Below are 22,528 nucleotides of genomic sequence, written 5' to 3' on the forward strand. Positions count from 1 at the left end.
CAAAATAATAAGGCCATATGTAACAAGTTCATAGTTAACATCATACTGAACAGTGAAAATCTGGAAACTTTTCCTCTAACTCTTAAATTTTTTTAAATGTTTATTTTTCTGGGTGTTCTATTTTTTTTTATTTTATTTAAATCCAAGTTAGTTAACATATAGTGTAATGATAATTTTAGGAGTAGAATTTGGTGATTTATCACTTACATATAACACTCAGTGCTCATCTCAGTAAGTGTTCTCCTTAATGTCCATCACCCTATTAGCCCATTACCCCCCCATCCATCACATCTCCAGCAACCCTCAGTTTGTTCTCTGTATTTAAGAGTCTCTTATAGTTTGCCTTTCTCTCTCTTATTTTATTTTTCTTTCCCTTCCCTTATGTTCATTTGTTATGTTTCTTAAATTCCACATATTAGTGAAATTATATGATATTTATCCTTCTCTGCCTGACTTATTTTGCTTAGCATAATACACTCCAGTTCTATTCACGTTGTTGCAAAGGGCAAGATTTCACTCTTTTTGACCATCAAGTAATATTCCTCTGTGTGTGTGTATACCACATCTTCTTTATACATTCATCAGTCAATGGACATTTGGGGTTCTTCCATAATTTGGCTACTGTTAATAGTGCTGCTATACACATTGGGGTGCATGTGCCCTTTCAAAATAGCACTCCTGTATCCACTGGATAAATACCTAGTAGTACAATTGCTAGGTTGTAGGGTAGTTCTATTTTTAATTTTTTAAGGAATTTCCATGCTGTTTTCCAGAGTGGCTACACCAGTTTGCATTCCCACCAGCAGTGCAAAAGTGTTCCCCTTTCTCCACATCCTTGCCAACATCTGTTATTTCCTGAGTTGTTAATATTAGTCATTCTGACAGGTGTGAGGTGGTATCTCATTGTTGTTTTGATTTGTATTTCCCTGATGATGAGTGATGTTCAGCATCTTTTCATGTGTCTATTAGCCATCGGGACCTTTTCTTCAGAAAAGTGTCTATTCATGTCTTCTGCCTATTTCTTCACTGGATTATTTGTTTTTTGGGTGTTGAGTTTGATAAGTTCTTTATAGATTTTGGATACTAACCCCTTTATCTGATATGTCATTTACAAATATCTTCTCCCATTCCACCGGTTGTCTTTTAGTTTCGTTGATTGCACAGATTTTTTTGAGAGAGGGCACAAATGACCATGGGAGAGGGGCAGAGAGAAAGGGGGACAGAGGATATGAAGCAGGCTCCCTGCTGACAGCAAAGAGCCCAATTCAGGCTCAAACTCACAAACCATGAGATCATAATCTAAGCCAAAATTGGACTCTTAACTCACTAAGCGACCCAGGAGCCCCTGAATGCTTTCCCTCTAAAATTAGGAACAAGACAAAAATGACCACTCTCATCACTTTCATTCAACATAGTACTAGAAGTCCTAACAAGAGTGATTAGGCAAGAAAAATATATAAAATGAATTCATATTGGAAAAGAAGTAAAATTGTATCTATTTGCAAGTGACATGAAAACATAATGAAAAGCCCTAAACATCCCACCAAAATAAAACTTAGAACCAATAGATAAATTCAGTAAAATTGCAGGATATAAAATAAATACACAAAAATCAGTTATGTTTCTGTATACTAACAACAAATTATCAGAAAGTAAGAAAAATATCTAATTAACAATAGCATAAAAAATAATAATACTTGGGAATAAATTTAACCAAAAAGGTGATAGATCTATAACTTAAATCTATAAAACCTTGATGAAAGAAAATGAAGAAGATACAAATAAATGGACTAGAAGAATTAATATTGTTAAAATGTTCCTACTACCTAAATTCATCTATAGAATCAGTGTAATCTCTATCAAATTCCAATGGCATTTTTTACAGAATAGAAAAACAATCCTAAAATTGGTATAAAACCACAAAAGATCCTGTATATCCAAAGCAATCTTGAGAAAGAAGAGCAAAGTTGGAGGCACCACACTTTCTGATTTCAAACTATATTACAAAGCTACAATAATTAGAACAGTATGGCATTGGCATAAACACAGACACACAGATCAGTGGCAAAAAATAGAGAACCCAAAAATAAACACACATGGATAGGCAGTTAATCTTTTAAAAAGGAGACAAAAACATACAATGGGAAAATGACATTCTTTTCAATAGAGGTGTTGGGAAAACTGGATTGCTATGTACAAAACAATAAAACAAGACCATTATCTTACACCATACACAAAAATCAACTGAGAAAAAGTTTTTAATCCTAGAACTTAAACATAAGACCTAAAACCATAAATCACCTAGAAGAAAACATAGGGACTTAGCTCTTTGACACTGGTCATGGCAATGACTTTTTTGATTTGATGCCAAAAGCAAAAGATAAGCAAGTAGGACTACACCAAACTAAAAATCTTCTGCTCAGGAAAAGAAACCATCAACAAAATGAAAAGTAAAACTACAGAATGGAAGAAAATATTTGCAAACCACAAATCCAATAAGGAGTTAATATCCATAAAACACAAGGTACAACTACAACTCCATGGCAAAAAGGGAAATAACTCAATTTTAAAATGGGAAAAGGACCCAAATGGACATTTTTCAGAAGACATACCAATGACCAACAGGTGCATTAAAATGTGCTCAGTATCACTAATCATCAGGGAAATGCAAATCAAAACCACAATTAAATATCATTGCACATCTATTAGGATGGTTATTAACAACCAAAAAAGATAACAAATGCTTGCAAGGATGTGGAGCAAAAGGAACACTTGTACACTGTTAGGAACTTAAACTGCTACAGCCATTATGGAAAACAGTGTGGAGGTTTTTCAGGTAATTAAAAATAGAAATACGGGGATGCCTGCCTGGCTCACGCAGTAAAGCATGCACCTCTAGATCTCTGGGTAGTAAGTTCGAGCTCCATGTGGATGTAGAGATTATTTAAAAATAAATATAATATTTTTAAATAAATAAAAATCTATATGATCCAGCAGTCCCATCTCCAGATATATATATTCAAGAGAAACTAAACTATTATCTCAAAGAGATATCTGTACTCCAATGTTCTTTGCAGCATTAATCACAATAACCAAGGTATGGAACAACCTAAGTGTCAAGAGATGAATGGTCAAGAAAACATGGTGTATATTACATACAATGGAATATTATTCAGCTTTAAAAAATAAAGGTGGGGGTGCCTGGGTGGCTCAGTCGATTAAGTGTTAGACTTCAACTCAGATCATGATCTCACAGTTCGTGAGTTCAAGCCCCACGTCGGGCTCTGTGCTGACAGCTCAGAGCCTGGAGCCTGCTTCAGATTCTGTGTCTCCCCCTCTCTGTGCCCTTCCCCCGCTCACTCTCTGTCTCTGTCTCTCAAAATAAAATAAAGACAAAAAATTTTTAATAAAAAATTAAAAAGGAATACCTGTCATCTGTGACAATATGGACAACTCCAGAGGGCATTATGCTAAGCGAAATTAGCCAAACAGAGAAAGGCAAATAAGCATGGCATAAGCATGGCATTGCTTATATGTGGAAACTTAAAAAAAAAATTAAGTCAAAGTCATAGAAACAGAGAATAGAAAAGTGGTTGCCAGGGGAGGAGGTGTAGGGGAAATAGATGTTGGAAAAAGGATAAAAGCTTTCAGTTAAAAGATGAATAAAGTCTAGGCTCTAATGTATAACATGGTGACACTATACTGTATAAATGAAATTTGCTAAAAGAGTAGAACTTAAAGTGTTCTCACCAAAAAAAAAATATTTATAAGGGTAAATATGTGAGGTAATGAATTAATTAATGTGATGGAGGGAAACATTCACAATGTATATGTATATGAAATCATCACATTGCACATCTTAAATATTTGACAACTTTGTCAATTATACCTCAATAAAGTCGAAAAAATAGCTCTCTCATATTTTTAGCTTAAAATAACCCAGGTATGCAGGAAATATAAAGTCACATCTCCACAGAATAAATTGCTGATTCTAAAAATCACACTAAAAGCAACTTTAGAAGGTCCCAAAATCCTGCTAGCACCTCTGGGCTAGTCCAGTTTCAGCTAGGTTCCTTTCATCAAGTCCCTTTTCTCCCTGGAGTGAAAAACTGATCCATCAGTCCATTTTCTTCTGACCAAAGAAATGTAACCATTGACCTGCTTTTAAAAGTTGTCATGGGGCACCTAGGTGGCTCTGTGGTTGAGCGTCCGACTTCGGCTGAGGTCATGATCTCACGGTTCATGGATTCGGGACCCGTGTCAGGCTCTGTGCTGCTGACAGCTCAAAGCCTGGAGCTTGTTTCAGATTTTGTGTCTCCTTCTCTCTCTCTGCCCTCTCCCCCACCTCAAAAATAAATAAACATTTTTAAAAATGTTTTTTTAATTGTCTTTGCTGGGGCTCCTGGGTGGCTCAATCGGTTACGTATCTGACTTTAGCTCAGGTCATGATCTCACGATTCGTGGGTTCCAGCCCTGCTGTCAGCACAGAGCCTGGAATCTGCTTCTGATTCTGTGTCTCCCTCTCTCTCTGCCCCTCCCCCACTCTCTGTCTCTCAAAAAAATGAATAAACGCTAAAAAAAATTGTTTTTAAAGTTGTCTTTTTCCGCGTTTCAGGTGAAGCAGTAACACATCATTCCCAAGTGATGTGTGAGGCAATCTGATTGATACATTTTTAATAGTTTATTGTCAAATTGGTTTCCATATAACACCCAGTGCTTCTCCCCACAAGTGCCCCCCTCCATGACCATCACCCCCTACCCCTCTCCCCCTTCAGTCCATGGTTCGTTTTCAGTATTCAGTAGTCTCCCTTGATCTGTGTCCCTCACTCTCCCTCGCTCTCTTTCCCCCTTCCTCTCCCCATGGTTCCCTGCCAGGTCTCTCCTGTTAGACCTATGAATGCAAACATATGGTACCTATCCTTCTCTGCCTGACTTATTTCGCTTAGCATGACACCCTCGAGGTCCATCCACTTTGCTACAAATGGCCATATTTCATTCTTCCTCATTGCCATATTAATTGATACATTTTAAATCACAGTGCATGATTCTCCAGGCCTTGGTGACAAGTCCTTCCTGGCTCTAAAGTCTCTGATGATGATGCATTTGGAACCCCTCTCTACCATATCCAGAAATGATCTGGTAGTGAAGCTGACCATGGAAAACCATAACCACCCTGCTGCACAAGGCAGCAACAGTGAGGGAAGTCCGTCACTAATACGCCAGCTCATCAGCAAGGGAATAACCCAAATAGACGCAAAGTTCTGGCATAGGTGGACTTCTTTGTTAATTGTCAGATTCCAAGCTACATTTTTCCCCCTATTATTTCAATTATTTCAAAAGATGGACAATTCCTAAATCTCATAGAGAAATTTCTTAACATTTTTCCAAATCTTTTTTTCTCTAGAGGAACCACTCTTCTCCCACTCAATACACTGTCGGCCAAGTTACACTGCCAACTCCACTGCGTAGGTGATGATTGCAGGTGGAAGAAGGTGGTTCTGAAGGTACACAGTTAAGGCATAATGTAAATGGTTTATGCCGCTTGTTGACTACACACAGTCCTTCCAGAGCTTCCTCATTATAAACCTTTGATTCTCCAGACCTTCAGTTATAGTTCTGGTTACTTCAACATGTGTTCACCTCCAGTCTAAGGTCAACTGTTGAATTTAGCCCTTTTGGTCTATGAAAAACACAAGTCCTTTCTTGAAGAGCCCCAAATACACACCTTCTGGCCTTTGGCTTCTGGTAAAAAAACAAAACAAAACCAAAAACTGGTCTCTTAAAAGCCTCACGTCCCATCAAAAAGACCAGAGTCTTCCTGGACTCCTGCTCTTACTCTCAGTCTGTGCCTTTCATAAGACCCCCAGTCAGGGTAGCTGACACCTGAAGAGAAGCCTCCTGTCCACAATTTAAAAAATAGTAGTCTCAATTGTGTGGTCGTTTTTCATTGCTAATCCATTTCCTGGGGAGAAGGAAGGTGGTTGTCGTTTTTTTAATTTTTACTCTCTTGCAAAAGAATGGAAGGGAGAGCCTTTGGGTCCATCCTCACCAGAATCTTCAGCTATCATGTCATGGCACAGAGTTCAATCCAAAGACAGAATTGTTGGCCTGATTGACAAATTGATCAAAGCCACTAGGAAAGCAGATGAGAGTGTGTTCAATTTCTTTTTTTCTTTTTTATTAAGTAATAATATTGTATTATGCCCCCAAAAATATTATATCATACAAATGAGTATTAAAGGAAAATTAATTTTTGGAGACCCTGAAATAATTTATACCTCAAATTTTTATACTTAAAGATCTTAAACAACCAATTCTAAGTGTTGTGTGTGGACTTCTGAATGAGGTTTGGGTTTGTTTCATAAATTTCAAAAGCAGCTTATGGTACCTTGTGTCGATGACATTCAGGCTGACTCACAATATTCAGTAAATCACAATTAGAGGAGAGGAGAAAATAGGAATTCCCTTTTCATGACAATTAAATATTAGCTGCTAGATGATTGAATTTCCATGACGCAACAGCCCTTTCCTCACCCTTCTCTGGGGCTGAGGTCCTGATGTGGAATAAGACAAGTCAGCCAGAAATGAGTTAAAACATGATTTATTACAAGTAGATAGACACTGAGTATGATAAGGCAAATGGAAGTTCAAACATTAAAGAGGCAACAAAAAAATCAAGGGTATGCCCAACACTAAATTTCACAGTCAAAACTGTAACGCCAGGCAATCATCAGGAAGGAGGAGAGGGGACTCACTAGGGAATAGTGTGAGATAGGAGCATCCTTCGCATGTTGTTACTCATAGTTGGTATTCAAGGGAGAGGACCTCACAGATTCAGACCACACTGAATGACCAGCACAATGAATGACCAAACACTACTACCAGCTAGGTATCCCAATAATCAAGTTCTATTTAAATCATACTCCCAAGTCATTTTTCAGTCATGGTGAAATCATGGGAACAGAACAGAAAGCAGATTGGTCATAGTCCTTACAGAGGCTGGTGGTGTGTGTATGGATTAGTCCATACTGGGGGGACTATTTTCCTGTATTGTCTTCTTTATCCAGTCAATGTAGTTCTTTACTCGTGTGTAGATTCCATAGGTTCCACACTGGGGGCCCCAGGACACTAGACCAGCTACATAGAATTTGGGGGTCTCTACTTTGGGGATCTGTATAGCAAAGGCTCCGCCACTGTCCCCTTCACAGCTATCAACACCCTTCTCTCCTCCAGCACAGATCATGTTATTTGTGAAAACAAAGGTATTTGTATCCACTTTAATATTTTCCCCTTTCACCTCCCGGCACCTTTCTAAGGGCGCAATGGGTAACTTTGCCCCTCTGAGCTGGACCACATGATCTTTTTTGTTTGTTCGGCCCCAGCCTGAGATCAGTCCCAGGTCTCCCACTGAGGGATTGTATTCTGATGATGTACCTGGCAGGCAGATAGGGGAGACAGTGGGTCCCATTTTCACTGGCTCTTTCAGCTGCACAAGTGCAATGTCATTGTCAAAATTCTTCCGCGTTTCTGGGACATCCAGGAATTCCCAACCCGGATGAATAATCACACGCTCAGCAGTAAGCATTTGGGCTTTTTTCAGTGCTGAGGTGACTACAGAGGTGGACCCAACATACATCACTGGGTTTCCATCACGGTTTCCCTCCAGGACATGGGCAGCTGTCAGCACCCAGTACTCATCGATGAGAACCCCACCCGCCCATGGGTTTTGAAAGAAGACTTGCCAGGGAAAATTTTCAATCTCTGCAATGGATCCTCCAAATATCCTCTGTCTTCCTACGAAGGGCTTACTGGGAACACCACAGACTAGGAAGGGATAAGAACAAGGTGGAGAGGGAGCAAGAAATAAATTATTGACCTCCTGCAGATCCTCCAACCACTCAAAAACCTGCCAGGCTTCAGAATTCTCTAGCACAATAGAGCCAACCCTCCCTCCATTTGGTCTGCCATCTGAGTATCTGACTCATCCTGAATGTAATCACCAAACATCTCACATTTCCAAAGCCACAGGCAGTCTTGTGGGAGAAACTCTGGTTAAACCATAGCTGTGTGTGAACTGAGGAGTCCAAATGAGCTAGGAGCACTTCATCCTAGGTTCAGCATACAGGGACAACAGCCCAACTGGAACCAGTGCTGGGAAATTCTTTCCTCATACAGATGGTGGAGGAGGCAGGCATTCTATCTTCTTCTGGTGCCTGGGTCAAATACTTATCACCTTCTATACTGAAATCCTAACTGCAGCTGAGGACCTCCTAGTAATCCACGGATGTAGGGCAAAGACAGGGTTCTCTTCTTTCACCATTCATTTCATTCCCCATTGATTCCAGGGTTGAATACTTTGCCATTACCAAATGCAACCACAACGGAATTTCATTCCAGATGAAGTCAGCTTACCTAAATCCCTCAGTAGTCAGCCTGAGTGAACTCTGAGTTGAGTATAATAGACTTTGGACTCAGACCTGGGTTCAAAGTCTACTGCTGCTTCTTACTAACTCTGTGACCCTGTATTCAGTTCACTCATCTCTGAAATGGGACTAATAACACCTCAAAGGGTTGTTGCAAGGACAGAAATGAGATAATAAATGCAATTAATTAGCTCAGTATCTAGCACCCAATGACACTGTTGTTACTACCAGGATCATCATTATTGTTCTGGCTCTGCCTGAAAGGCTTCTCCTACTCAACTCTGATCTGTCTGCAATTCCATTTCTTTTATTCTTCTATACCTTGCTGCCATATAGACTTTTACATAATAACTGAGCTATTCAGCTTGTCTTATTTCTTCAGGTAGATTCCACACTCTCAATTTTCAGTCCGTGTTTTTAGCAATTCTATATCCCCTTACTACATCTACTTTACCAAACCTAACTGGCCCTTGCTCTGACACCAACTGTCACTGCCTGATTTCCTATTTCCTGTCAGTTGGCCTAACTCAGTGTGGCAGAGGAACTCCCCAAGGCTTTGGCGGGCCCACAGCCCAGTGTTATCTCCACCTCACTGGGCTAGACCCAGAGTGTTAAGTCCTTTTCCAAAAAGACTGCAGCTACTTTCAGAGACTGGGCCCCCTCACCTGCACCTTTGTCTATGGTCTCTCCCCAACCCTGAGCCCTGATTACCTGGAACACATTTCGGCAGCTCTGTGCCCAGAAATTCATTCACCCAGCTCCCGTTGCCAGCACAGTGATACTCCCCTGGAATAGCACAAGGGACACAGGACATACTCACCATCACATCTTCTCCCTTTCATTCTACCCTTTCATTCAGAGCCTCAGCAACTCTGACATGTGAGGAGGGAATTGAATCAAATCAACTAGAAAAGAATCTTGAGAACACTCCCTAAACAATCCCTTTATTCTGCCAAAGGATGGAAAAGAAGAGTCTCCAAAGCAGAAGAAGGGTTATGGTAGAGATTAGAAAAATGCTTCAAGTGGGAAAACAAATTAAAAGCAATCAAGTAGTACATATTACTTCTTATCCCACCTTTCATCTAGTACTGACAAGTCCTCTCCATTAAGAAAGTCAGGAATTTTGGGGTGCTTGGGTGGCTCAGTCAGTTGAGCATCTGATTCTTGATTTTGGCTCAGGTCATAATCTCACAGTTAAAATTCTCACAGTTGAAATTCTCTCTCTCCCTCTCTCTCTGCCCCTCCCCTTTTGCACTCTCCCTCCCTCAAAACAAATAAATACATAAACATTAAATATATATATTTTTAAGCAGTCATTTGGTATGGTGATTTGATACTGGAAGCATTACTCCTGTAGATTCTACATTAAATAATTGGTCAAAAGCTGGATAACAACATGAAAATGGATATCATAAGGGGAATTCCTGCCATAGTTGTGAAACTGAGCTAAGTGACCTCTTTAATTCCCTACAGATGATCCTATATCCCTATAGGAAAACTGCATCTCTAGAGTAAGCCAAGAGAATAAACAAAGTCCATCCCAACTCCTTCATTTCTCTCCGAATTCTCTCCAACCCAGGAAGAGTGCACTATTCATTCACTAACTTTCATTCTTTCTCCTCTTTTCCCTAGTCAAAGAAACCTACCACTTTCTTCATTTTCCATGTAGTAATATGGCTCCTCACAAGTATAGTGAATGACAGAACCAAATAAAGTATCTTCTGGATCTCTGACTGTACCATGCTGAATGGGTTCAGGAGTTCCACAGTCCACAGCTACAAGAGGAAGGCAGGAGAGTAATGGTGAGAAAAGTCACTTCCTTCCAGTCATTGGAGCTAGTTCCATTCTCCAGGCCATGTTCCTCACTCCTTCCCTACCCTCACATTCATGAGCCTACCCAGGCTGAATCTCCCCAGATCACTGAGTCCTGCCAAATCAGATAGCCCCTTGAAAGCTGTAAGGAGTAGTAACTTCTCAGCGGTTGGTGGAGACCCCTGCAGAAGCCAGGAATGGATCTCTATAATGCTACTAACTCTACCAATCCCACAGCCTCTTTCTTTGAAAAAAGCCTGCTAGTCTGGCCAGTCTAAGACCAGATCTGGGCTGGCAATTAATTGGGTGGCTTCTCTTCAAAAATATCCAACCCACTCTCTCACAAGCCTGAGAGGAAAACATGAATTTGAATCTTGATGAACCCATCTTTCAATTCCCTTTGAAAGGAAAAACAAGAGTCCCATTTTAAAGAGATACATACGTTGACATTTCAGTTTCGAATTACTCCACTTTCCATCACTTTGACAAGTAGAATAGAAAGATCTTGAGCCGACACTTCCCTGGAGAATAATACACATCACCATTAATTTATAAGGAGAAATATGAGAAATCAAAATCAAAAATGGAATCGATCTCTGGCCTTAGATCAACAAAAAGTCCTGACAATAAGAAGCCTGGGGACATCTTATCTTAGCAGAATGACCCAAAGCACCCAAGAGTGGAGGCCAAAAGAAAACTTTGTCCCAGCATATCAGAATCCTTTCCCCAAGAAGACTGAAAGCAGAAGGAGAATGTCAGTCTGGCCGAGGAGCTCCTTGACCCACAAGGAGGGACTAAAGAGCTTGTACAGTATTCTGCTTATGGAAAAGGTGTCATGCCTTGCTCAAAAAAGGACATTCAGTAAACCGTTAGACAATTCCAGTATGCACATCCTGATGTAGGGATTAGGGAGAAGCCCCTAACAGTACTTTACCTGTACAACTTCAAACCCTTCCAGACAGGTTATCCTCACCACATCTTTGAACACATATTTTGCTTTCTCAGGCTCCCAAACAGAATTGTCAGTGACTTCTTTGGGACAAGGGATTGCTTGAAAAGAACAGGGGGAACAGGGGGGATTACCAAATAGTTGGAGAATCCTTATTCTATTTATATCATCTTCATACTTTCTAAAATCATTCAGCCATCCTTAGTCCCGATGCTTAACATTCCAATGGAGCTGTCTAAAATAATACAACCTTACAGGCAAACCATAAGAGACTTTTAAATAATGAAAACAAATTGAGGGTTGATGGGGTAGGGGAGAGGGAAAAGTGGGCATTAAATCGGGCACTTGTTGGGATGAGCACTAGGTGTTGCATGGAAACCAATTTGACAATAAATTATATTTTAAAAAATAAATAAATAAAAAATAAAATAATATGGCCTTACATACCCCAGGAAGAGTCATTAAGCCAGTTTCATCCTCCCAGCTGTGTTAGTACCTGTGTTAGTACATACTAACCACGCCAAGTCATCTGCACCCACAAGCCCAGTTGAAGAATTCCTAGAGGTTCAGGCATTTCTAGCCACGACTGACAGGTTTGGATCTTCCTAAAGAAGTGAAGTATCTCAAGATACCTATCCATACAACAATCCACTTGTTTGGATTTTACATTGTCCAAAGACCAACTTCTATATTACTCACGATCTCCATGGTAACGAAGTTTCCAGCCCTTTTTTTGCTCTGTTTGGTCAGTTTGGAAGATAATATTAAGAGCATTACTCCCGGTCTCAATATTTAGTGGTCCAGGGAATTCATTACCACAGTAAGGACCAAATTGCTTATCTCTTGCAACAAACTGGAAAGAAACAAAATGGTTAAATCAGAAGGGAAAAAAAACTAAAAGATACAGGTAGGTAAAATGGAGGGGACAAAAGTAAAGAAGGTAATAAAAGTAACATAAAATAAGTAGGAGGAGAAAAGAAGGGGCAGAAGGGAAGATAATTTGCCTTTGAGGAGAAATCTCTATGCATGATTTGGGAGGAAAACTAATCATTCATCACTCACAACTAAACTGTCAGGGCAATGGCCCCCTGAATCAACTGGTTCCACATCAAAATCTTCTCTCCTCACAGTCACCACCACTTGGTATCCTTCCTCCAACAGGATCTGATATTCACACCTTGAGTTCTCTGGGTATGGATTGGGATAATTGGGACTTGCGATCTCCCCAATCAGTGCCGTGAATACATCCCCACTGCAGTTGACTATGGGAGAAAAAGAGAAAAGGGAAATCAAATATAGGGTCAAGCAAAGGAGTTCCTGCTCCATTCTATGACTCTTCTCATAAAACTAACCATCCCTAACTGGAACCCATAGGCCACAATTACATACCCCATGCAAATCAGTAGAGAAACCCAATGCCTATTCACTTTCCATCACTTTGCTTATGATAGAGCCTTTCACGGTTATAAACAGCCCCAGGATACTCCTCACAGGCATCTACTTCTCTCCAATTCATTAACTTGACCCTGTAGGCTTGTCTTTTTCCACAGCTTATGGGCAACTAAGGGTAGGTGCCAAAGTAAGGCTGAGGCTAGTCACAATTGGAAAGATCAACAAAGATCTAACTGAAGCCTCAAGCCATTCCAAACCCCAGGAAACATGCACCCTTCTTGATGCCAAGCTCACCTCCACAATTCTTCATATCATCATGGAGGAAGTATTCTGGGGGGCAGGAGCAGTAGTAACCACCCATGAAGTTGTTGCAGAAGTGGCTACAAGGGGCATCGGCAAAGTCTGTGCACTCATTTATATCTAGGAAAAGTAGAGAAAGGTTGAGGTCAAGGACAAAGACCTAGAAGGAACTATGAGTTTAAACTCAACCCTATAAGTTGAGTTCATTCATAAATAAATGAATGAATTGCATTTCAGGATGTTATTATTCTGTATTACTCTCCTGAAATATGATTCAAGAGTTTGCCCTGCCACTGCACAGCTATAAGGGAGCTAGCTCTCAGGGGCACCTGGGTGGCTCAGTCAGTTGAGCATCCGACTTCGGCACAAGTCATGGTCTCACAGTCTGTGGGTTCAAGCCCCACATCAGGCTCTGTGCTGACAGCTCAGAGCCTGAAGCCTGCTTCAGATTCTGTCTGTCTGTCTCTCTCTCTCTCTCTCTCTCTGTCCCCCCATTCACTCTTAGTGTGTGTGTGTCTCTCTCTCAAAATAAAATAAAGACATAAAAAAATTTATAAGGGAGCTCTCAATGCCAGAGACCCTTGGTCTTTCTCACAAACAGAGTATTTCATCTCCAGAGACAACATTCTATGCGCTAAACATTATGAAATGTCTTCTGCAGGGAGGAGCAATTAGTACACTTATCACTTTATAGCATTTGGCACTTGCATCAAATCTAAACTATAGTTTGGCTTTATGAGATGTTCTAACTTCACTTTAACCTGGAGTTGGGTATAGAAGCACCTAGAATTTGAAGGTCTGTTTGCCATTGGATGGGTTTGAATAGCATGCGTTTCTAGTGTGATTCTTGGTGAGTTACTTAACTTTCCTAATCTTCTCTCTCTTTATCTTTAAGTGGAGATCATAATACCAACCTTGAAGAGTTGAGGTCAAGCTTACATTAATATAAGTAAAATTCCTGGATTTTAATATAAATTCCAGTTTATAGTGGTTCTCAATAAATTACTACTTATTACCTATTTTTACTATTCTCATCATCACCACTAAGATATCATGTGTTTGTATTTCACAAAGGCAATTCATGGAGAGATAGACCCAAGTCAAGTCAACACTTTTTAAGGATTACAAACAGAATCCTTATTCACTGAATTGCTCAGTTTGTTCTGCTTCTAATCTTTTAGCTGGACCAATAAGGCACATTAAGAAGGCTGAGCCTTACCTACAGCAACATAGTATGCAGCAAACCCGGTGAAACGTTCTTCATTGGAGAAGTCTGACTTAAAGATCACCTGGAGTTTGTTGTATGGGATTTGGAACTCTTCCACGATTGGGGAGTTGGGATTCTTGCTGGTCCTCTGCCCGCAGAGTTTCCCTTCTTCAAAGTCTCCTGATATTATCTAAGAGAAGAATGAAAAGGAATCTAAGAAAAGGTAATCTTTTGGCATGTAGGTCAGAAAAAAGGACAGAGAGAATAGAACGTTCCACCACCATCCCTGCCCAGCCTTATCCTTTATGTGCTTATTATAATATACCTGCACTGAGTCATATGCGCAGTTCTCTGACAACTCTATGTCCAGGTGGGTGAAGTAGAGATGGATCCCATACCCTTCAGGAACTTCTATATCCCAAGATTTCTCTATCTCATTGGGGTATGCCTGAGGATAATTAGGGGACAGGATCTCCCCATACATAGTAGGTTCAGCATAAACTGATGCCAAAAGGGAAAACAGGACAATGCACCTGAAAAAAAAAGATGTAGGAGAGGTGGGTGACCTGGATACTGGCAGCCCTAGCACTTGTCATTGGCAGAAGGGAGGCGAAAGGAGGAGGGCCAAAGCACATGGAGGATCTTAGGTTGGAATAAAGCAAACAGGCCTAGGTCAAACCAAAACCTTCACTCCAGAGCCTCAGTGTTTTCTTGAGAAGATAAAGGGACTAGAGCCCACATACATCTCTGTAGACTTGTGATCACTTACCACATCTCTGGCGATTTGTTCATCCCCTGTGAATGGCACGCCTCTTGGTCCTGGCTCTCTGCACCTCTGGACTTTGGAGCAAAGGGGTGGCTGTATTTATCTAACAAACACAGAAACCTGCTTTGATGATGGGGTCACTTGGGATTCAGTGTCACCCTCATGACAATAACACACAGGTTAAACAAAGCTCCACACAGATCACCACGTGAGCCCTCCCTCTCCCACCCTCCCTGGTTCTACTTCAATTCATTTTCTAGACTAAAACTAGATCTTATCCTTCTCCCATTGCTTCTTGGGATCTCTCCCAGTTTTTCTCCAAAAGAATAAGCACTGTCTCACAATTTTCTTCCTCCTGTTTCCCTTCTTCACTCCATCCCCAACCCCTGCCCCCTCTCTATCAGCCTCTCTCCTGCCTTCAGGAAACAATATCCTCATTTCCACTCAGGCCTTCAGGCATCTTTCCCCATCATGACTATCAATCTAAGACATTTCTCCCTCCTCTTTTGGCAAAGATGCCCCTTATCACTTCACGCCCACTCTCTTTACTATGTTTACTGTTGCACATACTTCTGTCGGTGCTTCCAATGACCAGTGATGGAGGAATGAGCTTCTTTCCCTAGGGGAAGGCAGTGGCCTTGGCAGAAGTGGTCTGAGACACGGTCAGGTAGGAAATGAGAAGGAGGGCAGCAGAAGGACAAGAAACACAAAAGAAAAGGAAAGGTGTTCCCTCAATTTCCTATGTTAATTTTCCAGGGCTTGGGGTTTTTCCCCCTTTACTAAAAAGAGGAGATATCTTTCCACAGTTCTTAAAAGAGTCTTGCCAAAAATGTTTCTAACATCTGAAAACAGTGGTAAGAAGCGAATGGCAGTGGGGGAAGTGGGGACCAACCTAAGAGAAATCGGTTGCCTATATTCTGCCTTCTTTTATTCTGCTCCTTCCAGCCACCCCCCATCTTTGCCCAAACATTCCTATGTGAAGTTTTCTGCCTTTCTTTGTTTCTTCCATCAAAGCTCTGCTCTTTGGTTTTTAAGGTTTTTACCTTCAGCAGCTGATGGGAGCAAATGGGTCAGTCCCCTCTCTCGTGCCAGCGGGCATACTGGGCGACCCTGCCGACTCCCAGGGAGGGCAGCTCAGGGCCTGGACGCTCCCTCTGCAGGAACTTCTGCTGGCCTCCCTGTCCTGGTTCTGTTCATATGATTCTCTACCCCAGTGTGCATGTCTGAAATTCCCTGATCTAAACAAATGGGGGGCTGGGAGACCAGGACATAGGGAAAGGGTAACTCAGCCTCGATCTTGGAGCTCCCTCTGCTTTTCAAACAAGAACTATATACTTTGGTCAGGCCTGAGGTCCCTCCTTCTGGGGTTCCAGGGGGAGAAAGAAGGAGAGGGGAATTTCACTGATTGCCTAACATTCTTTTCCAGCCAAAGGGTGTGTTACAGAGTTTTCAGGGAAGTCAGGTGATTTGTGGGAAAAGGAGGAGATTAATACTGTGGGGAAAAAGCCAGACCCAGAATGTCCAACCCTCTAACTGTGTATGAGTCATGACTTAAGGGAGAGTACTTATCAAAAATGCCTCTCATCTCTGCCCTTAAAGCAAAGTCAATGGTTAGATAATGACTTAGACCTAGACCCAAGCTGATGTGGGATGATCCTCTTCCTCTTCCTAAAATCCCCTCCAAACATCGAAAATCTATTCACCAATCAAGCCCCGGTTCAGATACAATCCCGTGTCTTATCCATAACCCTTGGGTGCAGACAGGTTTCAAAATTCTGAATTTTCCAGATTTTAGACAGTACAGGACATGAACCCAATATTAGGTAACACCTTATCTTCTCCCTCCCCTTGAGGGGCTGGGACAACGCTCCATTATCAAACATTAATATTTCTGCAGCTAAACATACTGATCTTCACAATAAGTGGAATAACTAAAATTATATAATTTGGTTATAATTAAATATGATATTTATAAATTCTTTATAGTGATAATTACTTTACATCAGTTCAGGTCGGGTGTTGCCGCCAAATAAGTTTTGGTGCCAAACTTGAAAACAAACAAACAATGACAACACCAAAACCTTTTGGAAATCAGAGTTGCAGCTAAGGGATCAAGGGAAACCTGGCTGTGCGTTTCCTCCACAGTCTTCCCTGATCTCTCACCTCATCTTTGTGTCCCTTCTTACTTCCTACCCCTATCTAGTGACTGCATTCCAGTGAATCTACACCTTATCAGTAGAAGATGCTCCCTTCTTTTACACACCACTAGAATAAACACCTGCCAATTAAGCTGCGATATATCAATGATTACGAGATGCATCCTGATTTGAGGAGCGTTAAAATATTGGGGAAAACTTTGTGCCTTCATATCAATTGCACTGGGCCTGGAATCAGAGGACAGGTCCAGGACTGGCTCATTACCTAACTTCCTAGCTTCTTCAAGTATAAAACAGAGAGAGATAACATCAATTCTGCCTACCTTATATGGCTGTCAGAAGGATCTAATGAAAAAGTGAAAAAGAGGCACCTGGGTGACTCCATTGGTTAAGCATCCGACTTTAGCTCAGGTCATGATCTTGCAGTTTGTGAGTTTGAGCCCCATGCCTGGCTCTGTGCTGACAGTTCAGAGCCTGAAACCTGCTTCACAGCATGCATCAGGACACAGCAAGAAAAAAAGAGAGCAAATTACCAAATTGTCCAGGATTACTTTTCCTTTTCCTTCTGAATTCAACTCTCCAGAAAAGTTCATGACTCTCTCCACCCCTTATGTGTGCTTTGACTTCTCCTCTTCAATTTTACTACCCAATTAGATTATTTTATTTTTCCCTCTAAATCTGAAGACACATGTGATGGCATCTCTAGGCTCTGCCACCTTCCCTATATCAGGGAGCCAGGGGCTCTTACAGTGACAGCCTGACAGAGCAGGGGACATGCTCAGTATCACAGGGAGTCCTAAAAATGATGGTGCTTATTGTCACCCTCAGGGTCATCTGAACCCCAGCTGATGCAATACTGCTAATATACAAACACAAATTTAGAACCTTCCATGTTAGTATTAAATGTAACTAACACATATGAGTATAAACATGAAAAGGACATTTTATTTTTATTTATTTATTTAAGTTTTATATTTATTTCTTTTTGAGAAAGAGAGAGGGAGGGAGGGATAGAGAGAGAGGGAGATAGAGAATCCGAAGGAGGCTCCACACGGTCAACACAGAGCCCGACGTGGGGCTCAGTCTCACTAACCATGAGATCATGACCTGAGCCGAAATCAAGAGACAAATGCTTCACCGACTGAACTACCAAAGCACCACAAACATGAGAAGTACATTTTAAGAAATAATCACTAGTGCTACTCGGAATCATAACTATCATATTCACAATGTTAGGGTCTCTGAGGGACTGAATAATACCATCCCTCTTTCCATTCCAATTTCTAGAGAAATGGAGAAATAAAACAAAAGCAGCAAGTGGAGCTCCAAGTAGTAACTGTAATAGCAATAAATGGCAAGATTGAGTAAGTAACCTAGTGTGAAAGCCAAATGGTGGCTAACTGAATGTCAGAGTTAAAATAACGCTTCTACGAGAGTCTAGGTGCCTCTGGCAGTTAAGTGTCTGACTCTTGGTTTTGGCTCAGGTCATGATTTCATGGTTGGTGGGTTCAAGCCCCGCATTGGGCTCTGCGCTGATAGTGTGGAGCCCACCTGGAATTTCTCTCACTCTCTCTTCCCCTTCTCCCCCCAGAAAATAAACTTTAAAAGAATTACCCTTTTAGACACAGACAATGCTAGTCCAGGGAAGCCCTTCTCAAGCAGAGGACACATGCTCCCTGAGGACACCTCACTCCCAAGAGGAAGAAGGGCCAAGGTAAGGGCAGCCTGCCCAACATATTCTTCCCATCTTTACCAGGTAGATAAATCACTCTACCTCCCCAGGGCTGTGAGTGATGGAATGCAGTGGCCACAAGAGTCATATCATGGAGCTCTCTCCATCAGGAAAGATCTATCAGAGGTGGTACAAATATTTCCCCCCAACATCCCATGGCTCTTCTTCTTACACCTGTTTGATGTGATGATTAAGCATACAATGAGCTAAAGATGTGGCAGACTACCTGTGACAAAGGCTCTGGAATCTAATTAAGGCTCCATTCAGCTAAGGCTGAATGGCCAGCCACTGCTCCCCTTTTGTGTCCTCTGGCACTACTGGTCCCAGAAGTCCTCAAAATGATTCTGAACAATACATTAACGCTAAGTATATTCTGCACCCAAGGTTGGAAATTCACCTATTCCATTCCCATCCCAGATTACACCCAGCCTAGTTAGCTATGACAGCCATCAGAGATTTGCAATGAAATTAAATGATGGTATTAAAAAATTCCAACAATAGACACTCTTGTCCCAACAGCCCGCACTGTAGCCTCTCTACTAGAGGCCGCGCTGGGTGTAGACCGCTGGAGCCTGGGTTCCCTGCGGCGCACGGTGCTGACAGGAGAGTGTGGCGTTGCTCTGAGGCACAACAGCCCGGACTATGTCCAGATGAAGGAGCTGCAGCCGCACCTGGGCCCCAGGCCTGGTTATGCTCCACTTCCTTTGCAAGCAGATCCTGCATCAGGAGAATGCCAAGAACAAACAGATCCGAAATTCCCTCGAGTACTTCCTATTTGGCAGCTGGTTCGAGCCCAACTTCACACTTTTTGAGAAGTGCCAGGTAAACAGCGTGCAGGCGCACCCCTTCCTCGCCTTCCTGTGGTAGGCTCTGCCTGCCCCCAGGGACGACGCCACTTGGCGCACGACCCACCCCAAGATCATCACCTGGTTCTCCAGTGTGCCCACCAACCTCACCTGGAACTTGGAGAAGTTCCCGATTGGCCCAGATGGTGTGCCAATGCGCAGGTACAGCTTCTACTTTTTAACCATCTGCATGAGCCTGACATTGAAATCCTGCTGTGCCTAGGGCGCCCCCTACCCCTGCTGCTTGACAGTCACAGGCTGTCCTCTGGGGATTTCATCCTGGACGCTGTTTCCTCAAAATCTGTGTGGAGGAACACCTGATGTGCAGGAAAATCCCCTGAGATGGGCGCTTCTTGTCCACCCAAGCACCTGCTCCCCAAACCAAAGCTCCTCACTAGTATACACACACACACACACACACACACACACGTGTGTGTGTGTGTGTGTGTGTGTGTGTGTGTAGTGTCAGGTGTCATAAGAACAGAGAGAGAGGAAAGAAAGAAAGAAAGAAAGAAAGAAAGAGAGAGAGAGAGAGAGAGAGAAAGAAAGAAAGAAAGAAAGAAAGAAAGAAAGAAAGAAAGAAAGAAAGAAAGAAAGAAAGAAAGAAAAGATGGAAAGAAAGAAGAAAGAGGGAGGAATAGAAAATAAGGAAAGAAGGGGGAAGGGAAAGGAGGAAGGAAGGAATTCCAACAATAAAATGCCAACAGATAGAGGTATTGCAAATATGAACAACCATTTAAAAACCTCTCATTATCAAACTCTGAAGGTAAAGTTAAAATCTCACTGCAAAAGAAAGCCCAAAGGCACTGAAGCCCAAAGTTCTTAAGTTAAAGTCCTGAAACCATCAGTCCCAATTTGTGTTCCGTTAAGTCTCAGCTGTGGGGGTTTCCATGCCTGAGCAGTGGTGTGGCTCCCTGAGTCGCTGCGGCCTGAGCTAGGATGAGTTAGTGCCTGCAAGATCCCAGAGACTGTGCTAGCTAGCTCTGAGGCAAACCTTTCTGGAGCCCAGTTTTGAAAAGCCCAAAGAATTCATGAGACACAAGAATATCATAACACCAGCCCCATCACCATGAAATTTCTAAAACTAGCCATCCCCAGACCCCCAAGCAGACATCCCAGGAAAAATTAAAATTATATTTCCAAAACCCAGTGCTTTATGTTGCCAAAGACTGAAGAAGAAATTCAGTAGCATCTGAAGGAAGGAGGAAATCTTAGTTTCTAATCTCACCTTAATGCCCCTTGGTTTATGCCAACTGTTCAGAATCCATATCTTGTGAACTTAAACACAATTGAAAGACATCATCTAGAAAAAGGTTAATCTGGGCATTCTCTATTTACCATATGAGGGTCCTCCTATATGAAACATTTCCTTTACATTTCCCACTGGGGTCCCAAGCCTCTGGTACCCAGGGCTGCGTTGATGTGTGAACTCTGCCTACAATCCAGCCTCCACAATACAGAGGTCACATGGTTTCCGTGGCTTTTGCTGCCTTTATGGAATCTCTCAGACCTGAAAGGCCTTCCTATCAAGGAAGGCTTTCTCTTCATCCCCATGCTTGTTTCAGCTGCAAAAAGGACCTTCGGTGGTTCTTGAAACTGAGATTCATAGTGAAGGCTGAGAAGCCTGTGCACTTTGGGAAGGACCCATACCTCTGCCAGATGCCCCAATACCAGTTTTTCTTCCACTTTTTAACTTCAATAACAGCTGATGGTGACATCACAAATTAGGGCACAGGCAATGACAGCAAGCCTACCTACAATAAAGAGGACACTTTGAAACCCACTCAGTAATTTTTTGATATTTTTCTGCCACTCTCAAGAGAGCCTGTGAACACGCCACTTGAATTCAAGATCAGTCTTTCCAATTTCTTCCTTGGCCCTGAACGTAGAAAGGCATTTGTCAGTTAAACACTCACTACCTCAGCCAGGCACTCAAATATGAAAGCTACAATCTCACCAATGCTCTGTAACACACAGAACTCAGAAATTCCTATAAGGGAAACATCAGGAGTAATGAAGAGAATCCCACCATTACAACATACAGGGAATCTGGATTATTGTCCAAAATTCTCATATAAACAATGCTTGCCAAAATACCCATTCATTTATTGTTCAATAAAAACAAATCATGATTGTTTTATTGATGCACTCTTTTGACATAGAAAAATCACTTTTTAAAAAAAGTGTAGCTATATCAGAAGAAATAAAGTGGAAGTCAGGGAGGGGGCAAGAAAGCAAATGTGGAAATGCAGCAGTAACTTCTACAGTCCTAATTCACAAGTTGGAATCCCAGCGCCCAATGTGCTGGTATTAGAAGATGAAGTCTTTGGGGTGATTAGGTCATGAGGGTGGAGCTCTCAAGAATGGGATTAGTGCTCCTTTAAAGGAAACTCCAGAAAAAGAGACAGAGAGAGAGTGAGAGACCCCAGAGAGCTCCCTACCCTCATGTGAGACCAACAAAGTATCTGCAACTCTGAAGACAGCCTTCATCCAACCTTCATCCAACCATGCTGTCACCCTGCCCTTGGACTTCCAGCATCCAGAACGGTGCGAAGTAAATTTCTGTTGTTTATAAGCCATCCAGTCTGTAGTGTTTTGGTATATCACTCCAAATTAACAGTGTTAAATAACAAAAATCTATTTAAGTAAATTTTAAAGACCTAATTGGGTTTTTTAAAATTTTTATTTTTATTTTTATTTTTTTAATTTTTTTTTATTTTTGAGACAGGGAGAGACAGCGCATGAGTGGGGGAGAGGCAGAGAGGGAAACACAGAATGAGAAACAAGCTCCAGGCTCCGAGCTGTTAGCACAGAACCCGATGCAGGGCTCAAACCCACAAACCATGAGATCATGACCTGAGCTGAAGATAGATGCCTAAACAATGGAGCCACCCAGGTGCCCCTTTTTAGTTTCTTTTTAAGGTTTATCTTATTTGGAGAAGAGAA

At 41.8% G+C, this 22,528-nt stretch overlaps 1 protein-coding gene and 1 pseudogene across 2 annotated transcripts; one reads left to right on the plus strand and one right to left on the minus strand.

Annotated features, from left to right (window-relative positions):
• Positions 1-6,585: 6,585 nt before the first annotated feature.
• C1S (complement C1s) lies at positions 6,586-16,039 on the minus strand. Of its 2 annotated transcripts, XM_029954118.1 has the most exons (13): positions 15,893-16,039; positions 15,420-15,501; positions 14,853-14,952; positions 14,409-14,616; positions 14,096-14,273; positions 12,871-12,996; positions 12,247-12,446; positions 11,884-12,037; positions 11,170-11,285; positions 10,678-10,756; positions 10,070-10,198; positions 9,135-9,209; positions 6,586-7,824 (listed from the first exon to the last, which is right to left on the minus strand). In XM_029954118.1, the coding sequence occupies exons 3-13, from the start codon at positions 14,873-14,875 to the stop codon at positions 7,019-7,021; spliced, it is 2,094 nt and encodes a 697-aa protein (XP_029809978.1). In that variant the 5' UTR covers positions 14,876-14,952; positions 15,420-15,501; positions 15,893-16,039; the 3' UTR covers positions 6,586-7,018. The 2 variants fall into 2 exon arrangements, with proteins under 2 accessions (XP_029809978.1, XP_029809977.1); XM_029954117.1 differs by lacking the exon at positions 15,420-15,501.
• A 3,342-nt stretch (positions 16,040-19,381) lies between these two features.
• Positions 19,382-19,903, plus strand: LOC115305324 (annotated as a pseudogene).
• The last annotated feature ends 2,625 nt before the right edge of the window (positions 19,904-22,528 follow it).

Source organism: Suricata suricatta, chromosome 10 (genome assembly GCF_006229205.1).
Source record: "Suricata suricatta isolate VVHF042 chromosome 10, meerkat_22Aug2017_6uvM2_HiC, whole genome shotgun sequence".
NCBI classification, from domain to species: Eukaryota; Metazoa; Chordata; class Mammalia; order Carnivora; family Herpestidae; genus Suricata; species Suricata suricatta.